This window comes from Saccoglossus kowalevskii, chromosome 10, assembly GCF_978046115.1.
Source record: "Saccoglossus kowalevskii chromosome 10, keSacKowa6.1, whole genome shotgun sequence".
NCBI classification, from domain to species: domain Eukaryota; kingdom Metazoa; phylum Hemichordata; class Enteropneusta; family Harrimaniidae; genus Saccoglossus; species Saccoglossus kowalevskii.
The window spans coordinates 6197352-6217750 of NC_140650.1; the positions used below are offsets into that span (position 1 = coordinate 6197352).

The 20399-nt window shown below is 36.0% G+C and overlaps 1 protein-coding gene and 1 long non-coding RNA gene across 2 annotated transcripts; one reads left to right on the plus strand and one right to left on the minus strand.

The window, feature by feature from the left end:
• Positions 1-5: 5 nt before the first annotated feature.
• On the minus strand, positions 6-7907 carry LOC146737837 (uncharacterized). The gene is made up of 3 exons (XM_085504831.1): positions 7820-7907; positions 65-756; positions 6-14 (listed from the first exon to the last, which is right to left on the minus strand). The coding sequence occupies exons 1-3, from the start codon at positions 7893-7895 to the stop codon at positions 6-8; spliced, it is 777 nt and encodes a 258-aa protein (XP_085360957.1). The 5' UTR covers positions 7896-7907.
• An 8950-nt stretch (positions 7908-16857) lies between these two features.
• LOC146737838 (uncharacterized) lies at positions 16858-19689 on the plus strand. Its single transcript, XR_014930756.1, has 2 exons — positions 16858-16936; positions 19558-19689. It is a non-coding gene; the product is annotated as an uncharacterized LOC146737838 (long non-coding RNA).
• The last annotated feature ends 710 nt before the right edge of the window (positions 19690-20399 follow it).

Consider the following 20399-nt stretch of genomic DNA (forward strand, 5'->3'; position numbering starts at 1 on the left):
CAACATTAGCTTCTCTGTCAAAAGTTAGGTTACTTCCAGTGGGATACATGCCATCTATGCCAACAATAGCTCCCCTGTCAGAGGTTTTGTTATTTCCAGGTGGATACATGCCTTCCATGCTAACAAGGGTTTGGTGGCCTGTAGAAGAATACACATAATCTTTGCCAACATTAGCTACTCCATCATAGTCGTGGCTTCTTCCAGAAGAATGCTGTGTACTGTTGAATTGATGCATAGACACCTGCGAACTTGGATCCCCACATACAGACAACATACTGCCATCAACTGTTCCCAACTGAGACTTAGGTCTGGCATTCATACTTCCAGCTCTTATCGTCTGTTCAATATAATTCATCAATACTTGCTGAATATCCTTGCCACTTTGTACCTTGTCTTTTTCAATATGGCATGGTGCTTCTGTTGCAGATACACTCTGTTGTGATTGTGGGAATGGTTCTTTGTGAGCAGAATGAGTGAATGAAGGGTCAAATGACTGTTGTTGGTATTGTAACTCTCTAGATGATTGAGTATACTCAACTTCCCTAGATTTTCCTGTTCCATATGCTTTTGCCAGTGTCAACTCATAGACTTTTTGGACCTGGTCCTTAGACGGCTTAGAATGACTTTCAACATTATCCACAAACATTTTTAACAACTGCTTGCCAAACTCAGCTGCTACATGAACTTCATTTGTAGCAGCACTATCAGAAACTTTATTTGATAGAGAAGGATGCAACGAATCTGGAAGTTGATGATCTGTAAAAACCAAAGAAATTAATAACAAAAGTAAGCAAGAAAATTGTTTATTTTACAAAAAATTGACAAGCTAATATAACCTACTAATGCCTGTTAATGATAATACTGTGTTCAAAGACTCAGTATGTTATCGCCACACTACCAACAGGCAATTGCAACCTGCTTATGGCTGTTAATGTTAAAACTGTGGTCACTGACTCAGTAAGCTATTACTACCAGTGGGCACATATAACCTGCTTATAATGACTCATTGGCATCTACTTTTGTTTACAATGACTTATTGGCTATCCTTTGGTCTACAATGACTCATCAGGCAGCTATTCTGGTCTATAATGACACATCAGTCACCTACTCAGATCTGTAATGACTTATTGGTTATCTACTATTATCTATAGTGACTCAGGGCTATAAGGGCTCATTAGCCATCTACTCAGGGCTATAAGGACTCATTAGCCATCTACTCAGGGCTATAAGGGCTCATTAACCATCTACTCAGGGCTATAAGGGCTCATTAGCCATCTACTCAGGGCTATAAGGGCTCATCAGCCATCTACTCAGGGCTATAAGGGCTCATTAGCCATCTACTTAGGGCTACAAGGGCTCATTAGCCATCTACTCAGGGCTATAAGGGCTCATTAGCCATCTACTCAGGGCTATAAGGGCTCATTAGCCATCTACTCGGGGCTATAAGGGCTCATTAGCCATCTACTCAGGGCTATAAGGGCTCATTAGCCATCTACTCAGGGCTATAAGGGCTCATTAGTCATCTACTCAGGGCTATAAGGGCTCATTACCCATCTACTCAGGGCTATAAGGGCTCATTAGCCATCTACTCAGGGCTATAAGAGCTCATTAGCCATCTACTCAGGGCTATAAGGGCTCATTAGCCATCTACTCAGAGCTATAAGGGCTCATTAGCCATCTACTCAGGGCTATAAGGGCTCATTAGCCATCTACTCAGGGCTATAAGGGCTCATTAGCCATCTACTCAGGGCTATAAGGGCTCATTAGCCTTCTACTCATCAATAATGACTCACTGGCCATCTACACTGAGTGTAAGAATATAATTTAGCCACCTGCTTTCTTGTTTGGAGCTTCCTGTCAACATTTTTGAATAACCATGATTATCAAGTGCATGTGCTTACATAAATAACAAAAGTAGGTCTATTATCAAAATAATTAGATAAATTAATAATATTTTAGTGATACAACATTCTAATGGAGAACCATTTCTAATAGAGCAAATATGATACGAATTGACTTGAAGATATTTGTCAATATTAATTATTAGTATAATTGACATAACACTTTCCACAATACATGACTGTGGTTAAAACAAAGTCTACCAATGTCTAGGCCAGTAATTAAACAAATTCCTGTTGATTTAGTGGATTCTTTGCACCACAGTTGTGCCTGATTGCAAAATGTCTCACATTAAGAATGAATTTGTGAACCGAGCCATGCTCCACTTACTATTAAAACCGAGTGACGTCATAATTAATATCAAGGAAAACTATGGGGAAGTGAACAGTCGTAAGGGCTTCGGCGTTCGCTGAAATGCCTGCGGCATTTCTTGCAAACGCCTTCAGCATTTGCTGATTTAGTATACGAAAAAATTAAGTACTGTTGACAGTCTAACATCTGTGTACTAAGTTTCATTGAAATAAAATTTAGTTTTTTAGATAATGGTGTGAAAAGCTGAAAATGGCTAATTATTATTCAAATTAGCCATCATATGACGACTCATTAGCCCTCTTAGACATACATACACACAGATGCACCAACTGCAAAGACTCCTATAATGTGCTTCGCACACAGAAGCTAAAAATGACCCAAGCACAATTGTTAGTCTTTGTGCCTTGAGCTACTGCTAATTTTGAATCCTGGTATCACCAAGGATTACATAAAGAGAATGTGCACCTATCGTCAAAATAAGTTGTAATTTAATTACAGTAAATGCAATGTTTGATTCCTGTACACTCATACTGGTGAAGTACATCTGACAGAGCAAATACACAAATATTTTGACCTATGAACAGCAGCAGGTTCCACCCACCATCAGGGGACAATTGGGAAGCTACAAATTCAGCAAAGACATTGCTGAAGAATTTATTACCAACTGGAATAGCAAATTGAGACCACATCTGCTCTTCCAGTGGGTCCTACAAATTTTTTTTAACAAATAACAAGATGGTATAATACATATAAATAAACAAAATACAGTAAGAAAAGCAAACATAAGAAAATACCTCAAATAATCAAAAATAAAAATTATTATATACCAGTATATATTTTTCAAGGTATCTTGCTTTAAAAGTCTGACATTTACATCCAAAATCTTCCACAATAAAGCAAGAAAAAGTTTTCTAATGAATTATTATATAATATATAATATATAAATGATTATTATTATAGATTACATCTATTGATGCAAAAGTATTAATAATGTAGCCAGGAAGCAAATTATTTAATCCTTTGTACATAAAACAAGCTCTGTGGTAAATAATTCTTTATTTCGAACAATTTAGGAAATATGTTATGATTCTTTCAAACTATTTTCCCAGCTCCGCATTTTTTGTAATCTCACCATCTCTCACATTCGAAGAGAAGACAATGACAGATATCGTGATATTCCTTAGAAAAGAGCAGTCTACGTACTCTCCATTAATATGCAAGTACAGACCAGCTGAACATACATCAATGTAGCTACATTTATATATGTATAAGCTACAGTAAAACCCTTTATTTTCATTGGCATTTAATTGCACTATTTTGATCCTTTGAGCAATTTAACAAGGTTTTAAATTCACAAACTTGGCTGAGCAACAATAAGCTCTACTGTAATTTTACAAGCTCACATGGATTTAATTTAGCGGCTTACACTTATCAGCGAAAATTGCGAAATTAAAAACAAGTTAATGATTAATGCATTTACAGTAACACATAAAGAATAATGATAATTGTTTTTCCTGCCTAGGTTACAAACACAATGTACCAAATGCCATATTTTGCCAGAGTATGTCTGCAGCGCTGCAGAAAAAAATACTTTGGAATAAGCATATACAACAAATCATCCATACACAAACTGCAACACAGTTGTCACTTAAAGGTATGTACCGCTATTCTTTGTATGCAATCACACAACAAAATTGCACCCCCACACGACGCCATATTGGCGAACATCTTCTATCATCGACCATGGCAACCAGCAGTGTTACCCTGTCAGATAACACGAACTGCAATGTTTCCAAGTATGTTAAATCACTGACTGGCAATTCCCATTCGCGATACCAAAAGAAGATACTTTAGTGTGGCGGTGTTGATCCATACTGTTTGAAAAAGTAGGATTTGTCTTCAGATAGGAAATATTTTCCTGCTATACAAAACGTAAATTATCTAGTCTTACGGACATCGTTCTATACCAAACAACAGATGAAAAAGTGGAAAAGTATGGGGATATACAATTTTTTCGTCTCTGGTTGGGTCCAGGAATTATCAACTAAGGTTTTAAGTAGTTAATCGAATCATAAATACTGGGAGTATGATAATGTTCTTTTTTGTGTAAGGGCTCATTAGCCTTCTACTCATCAATAATGACTCACTGGCCATCTACACTGAGTGTAAGAATATAATTTAGCCACCTGCTTTCTTGTTTGGAGCTTCCTGTCAACATTTTTGAATAACCATGATTATCAAGTGCATGTGCTTACATAAATAACAAAAGTAGGTCTATTATCAAAATAATTAGATAAATTAATAATATTTTAGTGATACAACATTCTAATGGAGAACCATTTCTAATAGAGCAAATATGATACGAATTGACTTGAAGATATTTGTCAATATTAATTATTAGTATAATTGACATAACACTTTCCACAATACATGACTGTGGTTAAATAATAAAACAAAGTCTACCAATGTCTAGGCCAGTAATTAAACAAATTCCTGTTGATTTAGTGGATTCTTTGCACCACAGTTGTGCCTGATTGCAAAATGTCTCACATTAAGAATGAATTTGTGAACCGAGCCATGCTCCACTTACTATTAAAACCGAGTGACGTCATAATTAATATCAAGGAAAACTATGGGGAAGTGAACAGTCATAAGGGCTTCGGCGTTCGCTGAAATGCCTGCGGCATTTCTTGCAAACGCCTTCAGCATTTGCTGATTTAGTATACGAAAAAATTAAGTACTGTTGACAGTCTAACATCTGTGTACTAAGTTTCATTGAAATGAAATTTAGTTTTTTAGATAATGGTGTGAAAAGCTGAAAATGGCTAATTATTCAAATTAGCCATCATATGACGACTCATTAGCCCTCTTAGACATACATACACACAGATGCACCAACTGCAAAGACTCCTATAATGTGCTTCGCACACAGAAGCTAAAAATGACCCAAGCACAATTGTTAGTCTTTGTGCCTTGAGCTACTGCTAATTTTGAATCCTGGTATCACCAAGGATTACATAAAGAGAATGTGCGCCTATCGTCAAAATAAGTTGTAATTTAATTACAGTAAATGCAATGTTTGATTCCTGTACACTCATACTGGTGAAGTACATCTGACAGAGCAAATACACAAATATTTTGACCTATGAACACAGCAGCAGGTTTCACCCACCATCAGGGGACAATTGGGAAGCTACAAATTCAGCAAAGACATTGCTGAAGGATTTATTACCAACTGGAATAGCAAATTGAGACCACATCTGCTCTTCCAGTGGGTCCTACAAATTTTTTTTAACAAATAACAAGATGGTATAATACATATAAATAAACAGAATACAGTAAGAAAAGCAAACATAAGAAAATACCTCAAATAATCAAAAATAAAAATTATTATATACCAGTATATATTTTTCAAGGTATCTTGCTTTAAAAGTCTGACATTTACATCCAAAATCTTCCACAATAAAGCAAGAAAAAGTTTTCTAATGAATTATTATATAATATATAATATATAAATGATTATTATTATAGATTACATCTATTGATGCAAAAGTATTAATAATGTAGCCAGGAAGCAAATTATTTAATCCTTTGTACATAAAACAAGCTCTGTGGTAAATAAATCTTTATTTCGAACAATTTAGGAAATATGTTATGATTCTTTCAAACTATTTTCCCAGCTCCGCATTTTTTGTAATCTCACCATCTCTCACATTCGAAGAGAAGACAATGACAGATATCGTGATATTCCTTAGAAAAGAGCAGTCTACGTACTCTCCATTAATATGCAAGTACAGACCAGCTGAACATACATCAATGTAGCTACATTTATATATGTATAAGCTACAGTAAAACCCTTTATTTTCATTGGCATTTAATTGCACTATTTTGATCCTTTGAGCAATTTAACAAGGTTTTAAATTCACAAACTTGGCTGAGAAACAATAAGCTCTACTGTAATTTTACAAGCTCACATGGATTTAATTTAGCGGCTTACACTCATCAGCGAAAATTGCGAAATTAAAAACAAGTTAATGATTAATGCATTTACAGTAACACAAAGAATAATTCATCAAACATAATGATAATTGTTTTCCCTGCCTAGGTTACAAACACAATGTACCAAATGCCATATTTTGCCAGAGTATGTCTGCAGCGCTGCAGAAAAAAATACTTTGGAATAAGCATATACAACAAATCATCCATACACAAACTGCAACACAGTTGTCACTTAAAGGTATGTACCGCTATTCTTTGTATGCAATCACACAACAAAATTGCACCCCACACGACGCCATATTGGCGAACATCTTCTATCATCGACCATGGCAACCAGCAGTGTTACCCTGTCAGATAACACGAACTGCAATGTTTCCAAGTATGTTAAATCACTGACTGGCAATTCCCATTCGCGATACCAAAAGAAGATACTTTAGTGTGGCGGTGTTGATCCATACTGTTTGAAAAAGTAGGATTTGTCTTCAGATAGGAAATATTTTCCTGCTATACAAAACGTAAATTATCTAGTCTTACGGACATCGTTCTATACCAAACAACAGATGAAAAAGTGGAAAAGTATGGGGATATACAATTTTTTCGTCTCTGGTTGGGTCCAGGAATTATCAACTAAGGTTTTAAGTAGTTAATCGAATCATAGTTACTGGGAGTAAGATACTGTTCTTTTTTGTGTAGATTTCCCTTTAAAACTCTGGCTTGTTTATGTTCAGGAAGTTGGTCATGCCTGTTCACACTCAAGTTCATTATAAAAATTGTTACGGTGTACAAGAAAAGTGGAAAATATACAGCATTATCTGTCCAACTGTTTTATTTTTTATGTGATATTTACATGTGTACTTTTTGTTGTAAGCTAATCATGCACTCCCAGAGAAGTAAGGAAACATGGATTTTGGCAAATGAGGATTGTAACAGACCATTAACATGGCAGTGTGGAGACAATGTTCTGCTTTTGAGCCAACCTCTCATAAATTTCATGGAGGTAAAAACACTAGCAGTCTTATTAGTGTTTGTTCTAATTATATCAAGCTATAAAGGGTGAGTAGCTTTTTTGGCAAATATTTTATTCCCCCTTATTCCACAATTTGTTCACATATACTTTGTTATACTTTTATTGCTACTGTATTTCTAAAGATGCAATAATATATATATATTATTATTATTATTATTATTATTATTATTATTATTATACAGTTTATTAATTATTACTTTCGCAGCTTAATCACAGGTTTTTCGAAAAACGTCGAAAAAACACAAGAATTAGTAGAAATATTACTGTTTTGGGCGGTTTATTGATAGAGAATAATGTTTTGCCTTAGTTATTTTTTATCGGCGAAAAACTGCGAACCCGGCAAATTTGGTTGCACAACTTTCCTCTATCATATACACCCAGCGACACCGATGCTAGCTGACTGTGTCCACAGCGATGTTCGGATGAGCAACGTTATGGCCATGAACCGCAGTCACAACCAGTAGCAGTCATCAATGCGTTTTTTTTAAGTACGTACAACTGATTTTGTAGTGTTTCACACCGACCGCAATTTACATGTACCAGAAAACTCTCTGCTTGTCATTTTTCAGTTTTGAATGTTACCTGTTGAACGGCGATTCCCGCTGCTTTGTTGACTTTTTCGATACCCGGAACCGACTCCTGACTCGTTCGACGCCATTTTGAATTTAAACCAGCATCTGTTGGTCGCATGATGGCGCTGCAACTTGTGTCGCACGTAAGACCACAGGAAGTTGGACAAACTTATGTAATTTAATAAATTATTAAATAATAAAATGTTATATAACATTTCTTTTACCCCTCCTGGTCTTTACCCCCCTTGTTTATACCACTCTTTCCTTTATCACATTTTTGTTACGCGCTAATGTTATATGCAAATATTAACGCGCGATGTAGACACACCCTATTATAGTGAAATATTTTGTCCAACTCCTTGTGGTAAGACATTGCATATACATAATAGCATAATTTTGCAATGACATCTTAGTATTTTCTCAGTCGTACGGCGATCATAATTCTATTCCGGCAAGCACGATTTATATTTGTTTACATGCGCTGATAACTTTTAACTAAATAACTTTAATAGTAACCGTAAAACCTAACTCGTCGAATCCGTGGAATTCTCACCCAACGGTAATAATGGCACACTGTTTTGTTGCAAGGCATGATCCTACCACAGTCCCTCAAGGGGACTGTGATCCTACAAATGGAATTGATGGATGGAATGTTATCACCTCCTTTTGATGGTTTCATAAACAACATTCAGCGTTTTGTATCTTCCATCTGGGGGCGTTGGCTTTCGGGCTATGCAACCACTATGTAATTTCCGAATTTCGGAATTTGTATGGAAACCAAAATCTTACTCAACAGTACATTTAAATGGCGGTAGTCGTCGCACCAAACATGCGCGAGATACATGGGTCTCATATAAAAAAAGATGACGACTTTGACTGTTGCGCAGATCAACGAGTACAATCTCAGACGTTGCCGAGCTTTACTTGGGTATTTTTTAGGTGAGTGGAAGGTATCAAAGGAGTCACCGGCGGTAATTAGTGCAAGTCGCACCCAAGTTATACCTCATACCTTTAATTTCCATTAAAGGATTGTGGGAAAATCAATGTTTATCAACACAAATATCGCACATGCACAACGCGACGACCACCGCCCTTTAAAACAATTCGCATGTAACTACAGTGTTACTGGGTAAAGGTACATTACTGAGCAAATATATATATGATAATTTTTTTTGAAAAACAAACAAACTGTGAATAATGAAATCGCAAAATGATTATCGGATTGTCTGCCATATAAGGGCCAAACTCGACTCTCTAATTGGTCAGTCCTAAATCTTAATCAGCATGAGGGGATTTGAAGAAAAGACAGAATCAAAGTGGCTGGTCCTAACTTAATATACCTGGGTTACAACATAATCCCTAGTTGGGGGACTGTGGTTACAATTCCGAATCAAACTGCAGAGTATAGTGACTGTGAAATGAGCTATACTTTTCATTATCACAATTTCAGACGTTGACAAGTTAACGAATTTAAAGCCAATACGAATGCGATACTAACTCTATTGTTTTAAACAGAGAACAGCTTTTTGAGTTGAGGGTGTACATGGCCGATAATTTGAGTCTAGACAGCGCGAAGAGATGACGACGAACCTCGAAAAAAACAAATGCACTGATACAGGTAAAGGCGGCTTATATTTTATGAAGTGTACAACGAGTACTGTACGTAGGGTATCAACGAGACCCATAACATGTCGCCAACAGTGCTTGCTGCAGTTTATGCAGCTCTCTTGGTCGTGGTATACGTTGCGGGCGACCTGGCCACAACGTAATATCAAAATAGCTTAAGCGGCCAATAAGAGCTGCTAAACTGCAGTAACAACAGTGCAAGCTGTCAGTCTGCACATGTTGTGGCGTTTATAGTTTTGGCTTATTGGATATTTATGACTTTCATTGAATTCACCAAACTAGCACATTGGTTGATTTTAGCAGGAAAAAATACAGAATTGATTAGATACATGTAGCTTTTATCCAAGATGGTTTAGTTTTTTAATAATGACAAAATGTTATAATGTGAAAAACTTATCAATCCCCAAATACTGTTAAAAATGATATGGTACATGTAAATTGGAAATACTGGAATCTATTAGTGACACCAATGTCATGAACATTGGTTGAATATTAGTTGAACATTGGTTGAACATTGATTGAATATTGGTTGAATATTGGTTGAACATTGGTTGAATATTGGTTGAATATTGGTTGAACATTGGTTGAATTTTGGTTGAATATTGGTTGAATATTGGTTGAACATTGGTTGAATATTGGTTGAACATTGGCTGAATATTGGCTGAATATTGGTTGAACATTGGTTGAATATTGGTTGAATATTGGTTGAACATTGGTTGAATATTGGTTGAATATTGGTTGAATATTGGTTGAATATTGGTTGAACATTGGTTGAACATTGGTTGAATATTGGTTGAACATTGGTTGAACATTGGTTGAACATTGGTTGAACATTGGTTGAATATTGGTTGAACATTGGTTGAACATTGGTTGAACATTGGTTGAATATTGGTTGAACATTGGATGAATATTGGTTGAACATTGGTTGAATATTGGTTGAATATTGGTTGAACGTTGGTTGAACATTGGTTGAATATTGGTTGAATATTGGTTTTACATTGGTTGAATATTGGTTGAACATTGGTTGAACATTGGTTGAATATTGGTTGAATATTGGTTGAATATTGGTTGAACATTGGTTGAATATTGGTTGAACATTGATTGAATATTGGTTGAACATTGGTTGAATATTGGTTGAATATTGGTTGAATATTGATTGAACATTGGTTGAACATTGGTTGAATATTGGTTGAACATTGGTTGAATATTGGTTGAACATTGGTTGAACATTGGTTGAACATTGGTTGAATATTGGTTGAATATTGGTTGCACATTGGTTGAATATTGGTTGAATATTGGTTGAATATTGGTTGAACATTGGTTGAACATTGGTTGAATATTGGTTGAATATTGGTTGAATATTGGTTGAACATTGGTTGAATATTGGTTGAATATTGGTTGAATATTGGTTGAACATTGGTTGAACATTGGTTGAACATTGGTTGAATATTGGTTGAATATTGGTTGAACATTGGTTGAATATTGGTTGAACATTGGTTGAACATTGGTTGAATATTGGTTGAACATTGGTTGAATATTGGTTGAATATTGGTTGAACATTGGTTGAATATTGGTTGAATATAGGTTGAATATTGGTTGCACATTGGTTGAATATTGGTTGAATATTGGTTGAACATTGGTTGAATATTGGTTGAACTTTGGTTGAATATTGGTTGAATATTGGTTGAATATTGGTTGAACATTGGTTGAATATTGGTTGAATATTGGTTGAACATTGGTTGAATAGGTTGAATATTGGTTGAATATTGGTTGAATATAGGTTGAATATAGGTTGAATATTGGTTGAATATTGGTTGAACATTGGTTGAATATTGGTTGAATATTGGTTGAACATTGGTTGAATATTGGTTGAATATTGGTTGAACATTGGTTGAATAGGTTGAATATTGGTTGAATATTGGTTGAATATAGGTTGAATATAGGTTGAATATTGGTTGAACATTGGTTGAACATTGGTTGAATATTGGTTGAATATTGATTGAACATTGGTTGCACATTGGTTGAATATTGGTTGCACATTGGTTGAATATTGGTTGCACATTGGTTGAATATAGGTTGAATATAGGTTGAATATTTCTCATCTGCATGCACATTAAATTGTGATTTTTGAGTGTCAACCAAAGATTTCTTTGTATCTTGTCTAATCACAAGATCTTTATTTCCATCACATGGCTACATTTTTGGCACATATAATGTGATATAAAATGTTTGAATTTGACATTAAATCACCATGATTGCATTCAATGTAGGTGACATATAGTTTACCTCAAATATGGGTAATTTCGAATGACTGCAAATGAAGCTGTGTTGGAATGATACAATTTTATTGTTTGTTATCATATATGTAAAATAATGCAACTTTATATGTAATATATGTAAAATAAATTTGTTTCAGGAGATGTGCTGGTAGAGCTTGGTAACCACTTGCTTAATATGTTGGTACAGAATGCAGAGAAAAAGTCTGCTCCCTCTGAAAAGCAGATTCAGAAGTTATTAGGCTTGATTCAGAAAACAGTTAGTGAATCACCAGACTGGGTAGATTCTTCAGATGTGTCTTTGCCCACTCCATGCCATGTGATGCTAGACAATGCACAACAACAATCTATACCATCCAAAGACTTTGAAAGTGATATTTCCTTTAAGCAGAATGTGGCGGGAGCTGCTGCACATGGTTCACAATGCTTACGGTGTCCAGGTCCCTGCTCACAGCAGAGAGAATCATTGGCTGCACCTACTCCAGGTCTCTGCTCGCAGGAGAGTGAATCATTGGCTGCACCTACTCCAGATCCCTGCTTGCAGCAGAGAGAATCATTGGCTGCACCTACTCCAGGTCCCTACTCACAGCAGAGAGTATCATTGGCTGCACCTACTCCAGGTCCCTGCTCGCAGCAGAGAGAATCATTGGCTGCACCTACTCCACGTCCCTACTCACAGCAGAGAGTATCATTGGCTGCACCTACTCCAGGTCCCTGCTCGCAGCAGAGAGAATCATTGGCTGCACCTACTCCAGGTCCCTGCTTGCAGCAGAGAGAATCATTGGCTGCACCTACTCCAGGTCCCTGCTCACAGCAGAGAGAATCATTGGCTGCACCTACTCCAGGTCCCTGCTCACAGCAGAGAGAATCATTGGCTGCACCTACTCCAGGTCCCTGCTCACAGCAGAGAGAACCATTGGCTGCACCTACTCCAGGTCCCTGCTCACAGCAGAGAGAATCATTGGCTGCACCTACTCCAGGTCCCTGCTCACAGCAGAAAGAATCATTGGCTGCACCTACTCTAGGTCCCTGCTCACAGCAGAGAGAATCATTGGCTGCACCTACTCCAGGTCCCTGCTCACAGCAGAGAGAATCATTGGCTGCACCTACTCCAGGTCCCTGCTCACAGCAGAGAGAATCATTGGCTGCACCTACTCTAGGTCTATATTCACAAACTATTGTAGGAGAGAATTGCACAAATCCAATACAGACAGCTTGGTTAAAATATATGCAAACACAGAATGCTCAAACATTTTGGCTTCCCAAAGATTTGCCATCATCTATTTGTGTTATTCCGTCAACAGCGTTCAACATCAATCATCAGATAGATAGAGAGAGTGAACTTGATCTACATTCACCACCACTTAATCCTGCACTTGCTGACTGCCATTCATTGTCTAGAGGTACTAAAAGGCCATCTGTTGGAGATGTCCAATATGAAGTCAAAGGAACAAATGTACAACAGAAATTGAGCAGGAGCAGGAAAAATAAACGAAGACGATTGGTGGGACTATTTTTTTCTTCCTCGATGGTTCTCTTTTTTTCTTGTATTTGCTTTATTAGTGTTTATGCATTGCCCTTTATCTTCAGTTCATTAAACACTAAAATCATTAATAGCAATAACTATAACTTTTTTTCTGATTTTTATTATTAATTTCCTGTGTAATTAGTGCCAATTTGTAATGTCCATTGACAAAATGTGGACGTTAAATGCAGAACATGTACCAATGTTATACTTTAAGTCACTTTTAAGTAAAAATTATGGTAGTGGTGGTGCGCCCAGATGGGTGCTGTCTATTGAAATCCAATTTTGTCATGCAAACCTCAGAGATTACGGTGCGGATTTGGTAAAATGTTCATAATCACAGCTTTTGTCTCTTTAACTGTTCACACATGTCAGTGCTTGTTTGAACTACTATCATGGGAAAGTCTGTCTGACTTATAAATTTTGCAGCAGTTATTGATCAAACTTTGCTTGTTGATGAAAATCTGTATTTGAATATCTCTACATTTTTCCCCCTAAATCTGAGTATTCACTTTTAATTTTACTCATTAAGAATGGCCAGAACCGATTATCCTTCACTGATACTTTGTTGCAATGTTGTTGATGAGCCAAAACCCATTAACCACCTCTCTCACTGATACTTTGTTACAGTAAGTTTGCTGAGCCCATTGCAAATTATATGCAGGTTAAGAATGAAAATAATGACCACTGCACAGTTAATTCATTTACATATCAAATATTATTTATATTTACACTTCATTCAGTTATTCAGTGGTGTAAAAATGCAGGATCATGGTGGGCTATTCTTACCTTGTATATACTGATGCACTCATGCCAGGCTACTGTTACCTCATATGTATAACTTTGTTTATTTTAGTTTAGAGAAGCTGCACTCCATTTCAACAAAGCTTTACATATTGATAATTCATATAAAGCTAGGGAGTCAATATGTAAACCAGTAAGTATAAGCCTACACAAAACATGTTCATTACTTGTCCTCTTTCAAACATGACACTTTGAATGGTTCACAAATTCAATCTGCAGAGTGCTCGTCAAAGAACCAACATTTTTGCTTATGTATGTGTGCATCTGCCCTTTGAGTTTATAAATATTTAGGTTTATATAAATATGAAGCATATACACAAGGCAAGATTTAATACATTGAAAAAGAATTGTAAACAAACAAACTGCTCTGTGATTGGTCTGACTGTTAGGGATCGGTAGCCAATCAGGCAAAATCTAGTAGCTTGCATTAACTGCAGTACAGTGACCAGAAAAAGATGTCCTTAATTGATATGCTTTTTTTATTTATTAATTAGCTCTTTTTTCAGTAATAAATGATACTATGATTTCTACCATTGTAGGATAATGTATCGGAACCACTTGTCAACTGGTTAATACACACTGGTAGACAAAATCAATCACAGAAACAGAAATCTCAAGTAAGCATCTCAACATCATAATTGTTGTTTAGCTTAATTACCTACATCACACATCTAGTTGACTTACTGATCTGTATCATGTATTAAGCTGATTTGTTTACCTGTATCAAACATCTAGTTGACTTATTTACCTGTATCAGACATCTAGCTGACTTATTTACCTGTATCAGACATCTAGCTGACTTATTTATCTGTATCATGCATTTAGCTGACTTATTTACCTGTATCAGACATCTAGCTGACTTATTTACCTGTATCAGACATCTAGCTGACTTATTTACCTGTATCATGGATGACTTGTATCATTCATTAGGCTGACTTATTGACCTGTATCAGGGATCTAGCTGACTTATTTACCTGTATCATGCATTTAGCTGACTTATTTACCTGTATCAGACATCTAGCTGACTTATTGACCTGTATCAGATATCTAGCTGACTTAATTACCTCTATCAGACATCTAGCTGACTTAATTACCTCTATCAGACATCTAGTTGACTTATTGACCTGTATCAGACATCTAGCTGACTTATTTATCTTTATTAGACATCTAGTTGACTTATTGACCTGTATCAGACATCTAGTTGACTTATTTACCTGTATCATACATCTAGCTGACTTATTTATCTCTATCAGACATATAGTTGACTTATTTATCTCTATCAGACATCGAGTTGACTTATTGACCTGTATCAGACATCTAGCTGACTTATTGACCTGTATCAGACATCTAGCTGACTTATTTACCTGTATCAGACATCTAGTTGACTTAATTACCTCTATCAGACATCTAGCTGACTTATTTACCTCTATCAGACATCTAGCTGACTTATTTACCTGTATCATTTATTAGGTTGACTTTATTTACCTGGATCAGACATCTAGCTGACTTATTTACCTTTATCATGCTTTTAGCTGTCTTATTGACTTGTATCAGACATCTAGCTGACTTAATTACCTCTATCAGACATCAAGCTGACTTGTTTATCGTATCAGACATCTAGCTGATTTGTTTACCTATATCAGACATCTAGCTGACTTATTGACCTGTATCACACATCTAGCTGACTTATTGACCTGTATCAGACTTCTAGCTGACTTATTGACCTGTATCAGACATCTTGCTGACTTATTGACCTGTATCAGACATCTAGCTGCTGACATATGTAGCAGATTTAGTGTTCTACCTGTCATTGTAGGTCAAAGGATCTGAACCTGTCACAAAATGCCAAATAAACACTAGTGGAAGTAATCAAACTGAAAGACAGACGCCAAAATCTGAAGTAAGCAGGCTCATTTAGGTGTATCAGACATATTAGGTGTTTGTCTGTCTGTCTGTCTGTCTGTCTGTCTGTCTGTCTGTCTGTCTGTCTGTCTGTCTGTCTGTCTGTCTGTCTGTCTGTCTGTCTGTCTGTCTGTCTGTCTGTCTGTCTGTCTGTTCGTTCGTTCGTTCGTTTGCCCGTCCATTTGCCTGTCCATTTGTCTGTCTGTCCACATGTATATTTCAGTCATAACTTGAAAACCTCCAGACTGATTCTCTTGAAAATTGGTGTGAGTTGTGCTTCCATGGAAGGTCAGTTGCAAACAACCACCTTACATATACCATCTGTCTGTCTGCCTGCATGTGAATCTTTCTTAGTCATTAGTTGTTTGTCAGTATAAGTCATCATCTTCACACACCGTTCAGACTGAGTTACTCACATATTAAAATTTACAGCACAATATAAGCTGTCTGTGTGACTACATGTTTACTGGTTCAAAGTTAAATAAAGCATAAAGAGTATTATGTTCACTATATAACAGTTTATATGACCTTCACTGAAATATTTATACTATGATCAAATAATCGTGCAAAATGCAAAATATTAACTGATCTGAGTTAAACCTAGCAAAATGTTTCTACTTCAAAAAGTAAATTTATTGTACACAGCTTATTATGTGTATGTGTATGAATTATACCAATCAACAGTGGCTGTCATAATCCACACTCCAAACAAGTGTGCCTTTCTAATTGATTGAGATAAACTTTATTAGAATTGTGTACATGTGATAGATATCGGAAAGTGTTTCACATAACCAGCACAGTAATATTTGTTGTAGTGTTATGTATAATATGTATGGGAGTCCTCATTTTACTTTGTTTGTTGTAGAGTACTGTGTATTTACATGGAGACTTGAGAGAAGCACTTGACAGGGGAATCCCTCCTAAACACTATTTGGCATTGGTGAATAATGAGTATTATTGTGAGATTTGTGACTGCCCAGCAAGCAGTTTTGAGGTAGGTTGCAGTGGATAATGTGTAGATTCATGTATGAGGAATTGGGAGTGGTTTTGGGAGAAATTGTGAAGACAAAGCTTTACCGTATTTATCCGGGTAAGAGTCCTGAACATGGAAAATTGCCAAAAAATAGGGGTGGGCTTATGCACATCCCCTGCGAAAAACAAACAAACTAAAATTACCAAAAATTTACAACACGCAGATCAAACTGCGGCAGGGAATAGAACAGCGAATAAAAACATGCAACAGAAATAAATGAACAATATGCAACATTAGAAGTAAAAAAATGTGTATTGCTTATAATGTGACATATAAACCAGAAATAATAATAATCAACAGTGAAGAATCATTTGATTTTAGGATTTCCTTGCCGAAAAACACCCAATACGCGTGAACTCAAAATGAACTAAAATGTCAGGTGTTAAACTGCGTAAAATGATTTCCGGTCTTGACAAATTACGAATCAACAGTCATACAAGATCAATAATTTACACAGTAAAAATTACAAAAGTTCATAGTTGTTTGAAAAAATTTCTCAGATCTTAATTTGTACGCTCATTGCCATCTTTGTCCAAGTCAAAACCCTCGATATTCAAAAGTTGATGTCGCTGCACACAATTTGGGCTTAGTACTTTTAATCTCCGGATTAGCTTGGTACTTTTAGTTTATGGTTAATAACAATAAAAAAACAAAAAAAATGGGGTCGCGGCGAACAACTTTGTTGCAATGGCACGTGATGCTTTTGTTTACAGTCTGTCAATCATCTTTGACCTTTGAGCATCTGCTTTACTGATTGGCTAAGAATGACATCACTACTAGTGTTTCATCATGGAGGTCAAGTTAACATTGCTTTTTTTATCAGACTCAACGCTTATAAATCATGGTGAAAGTTATTATTCATCAAATTCTGGTGGTTGGAATGTCTCACTATATGGATTCTTCAGTGGGTTTGAAATAGGAGGTATGTGTTTCTCCAACGACAGAAGAATAGTTTTCATGACAGAAATGCAATAGCTATGAGGAAAGATGGTAAAAAAGTTGACAGTCTTTGGCGTGACATTGCAAAATTGCTGGCCCAGTTATGGATTCGCAAGCTGCTACTAAATATTTTATAAAGCCAAAATAACATGATTTCAATCACTCTCCCAGGTTTAATTGTCGACGACGCTAAAGCCGAACGAGTGACACTTGCTTCACGACTCTCTATATACTGTAAGATTTGCTTGAATCATTCCTAAGGAAGCACAAACTAAGCGACTGGCCCTTTTCAGGGTCACGACATATTTCAAAAACAGAACTATCTGCTTTAATATACATTTTTGTAGACTTGCTGACATCTTGAAAAATAAATGTAAATTATGCGCTGCCCTGAATGCAGAATGCGAACAGCTATTTCTCGTTCACCCCTTATTGTATGTACATAATTGATATTTATTTTTCACAAATTTTCATCAGAATTGCAACAGACTACAAGGAAGTCAACGGTTAATACAATGAACAAGTGTAGAAAAAAGCATATGCCCGGACTACAATTTCTTTATTGTATCAAGATTCTGGGGGGGGGGGGGGTTGCCCGGACATGAGCTCTTACCCGGATAAACCCGGTACTTGTGTACTTGTACTTGTGTACATGTTTCACTTATAAGTATTTATTTGCATCTTCTATTAGTGCCAATACTGATGTGTATATATCCTGCACACACATGCAACAATTCAATTTTAAATAGCCGAATGGTGACTATTTTTTGTGCTGGACATTCATCTAAATCAAACATTTCTGTCATTGTGGCACCAGAACTCAGTATTGGCGGATTTATTTTAAAGACAAGAAATGCGTTGGATATTATCGAGCCTTGATAAACGTAAATTTTTCAGATCAGATTCAAAATGGCCGACTGGTGGCCAATTTGTTTTCATCTCTGACATGCTATGACCAATCACATTCAAAATTTATAGTTACATCATGTCATATGTATGCACATGCATTAATTTTACTGTCCAATTAAAAATAGGCAAACAGCAGCAATTTGAATGTTAGAAATGCATCACAATCAAGCATTTCTACAAATCCCAAAACTAGATCTTGGTCATACATAGACAGATTTTGTTCATACTTGGTACATACATTGAACATAATGTGACTTTTATTTTTGTGATCATATTCAAAATGTTGTTGGTTTGCACATACACCCACCATACGAGGAGGATTAATTTTACAACGTTAAGATTTCATGATGAAACATGCACTAACGTAATTGCTCTAGTAGAAGTGCATAGCACATGCCAACCAAAACTTGTATTTATTGCGTGCTCGATAATTGAAATACAACTAATTGTAATCATAGATACACCTCTGCATTTACATATTGCACACACTATTACAGTACTATTATATGAACAGGAAGTACTGAAAAACATCAATAGCCATCCATAATTTTGTGAGCTATCTGGCAACAGTGATGAATCCTTCCTAAAAAAACTGTTGAAAATTTTTTCCTGATCCTTGTCACAAGGGCAACCGTTTTTGAACTTTGTTTGAGTTATCCTGCTGTTGACACGGGAAAAAAAAAACCTTCTTAGAAGCTAGAATTTAAAAATGATATACGGACATCTTTTAACAGAACTTAGTGCAACATATTCGAGGGAAAAGACATGCTAGGAGAATTAAAGCTACAAAGAAAGCAAATAAATCAAATCAACAGTCTTGGTTACCGAGGTGGAAAAAGGATCATTATCATATGGCTGAAAAAGAAGTACTGAAAGAAACAAAAACTTTTGGAATTTCAACAAAGACCTCTAAACAAAGGAAAATAATAAAAAACTTGCATTTAGGGGCATTAGATGAAACAAAGAATTGTGGTGCACCCTCAGGTGGTAATGGCAAGAACTCATCAAAGAATACATCACACAGCATCACACATGTGTGCCAAAGAAATGTACAAGATTATAAGGTAATATAATTTTCAAGTTCTTGTTGCTATGCTACTGTGTTGATTCTGTGGTATGAAAGAAATAGGTATATTATTTTGGTTTAGTATTAGATATTGATTATTGGTTCACTTCAGGATGCATCTTAGATATAGTAGCGTATTCACAATTCCAGTGTCTGTGTTTGTATTCTAGTCATGCACATATGTGTGTGCTGATTACTTTGTACTACAAAAAAAAATTACTGACCCATTGCCATAGTTACCTTAGAATGTTTGAGTTTGTTGTATACATGTCGGGTTTGTAATTTTTGAAACATTACAAAAAACTCTCTGTAAATGTAATGTGTGTTTAAAAAGAATGGGTACGTCTTCTAATACATATTTTACTGTATTTGGCAACAATTAATAATAATCTTTGATGGAGACAACTGCCCACAGTACAATGTACCACTTATGTTGTCATTCCAACTGGCTTCCGGGGGCAATTTTTAAAAATGGATATATTGTTAATTTTTAATTAATAGGGGCTATCA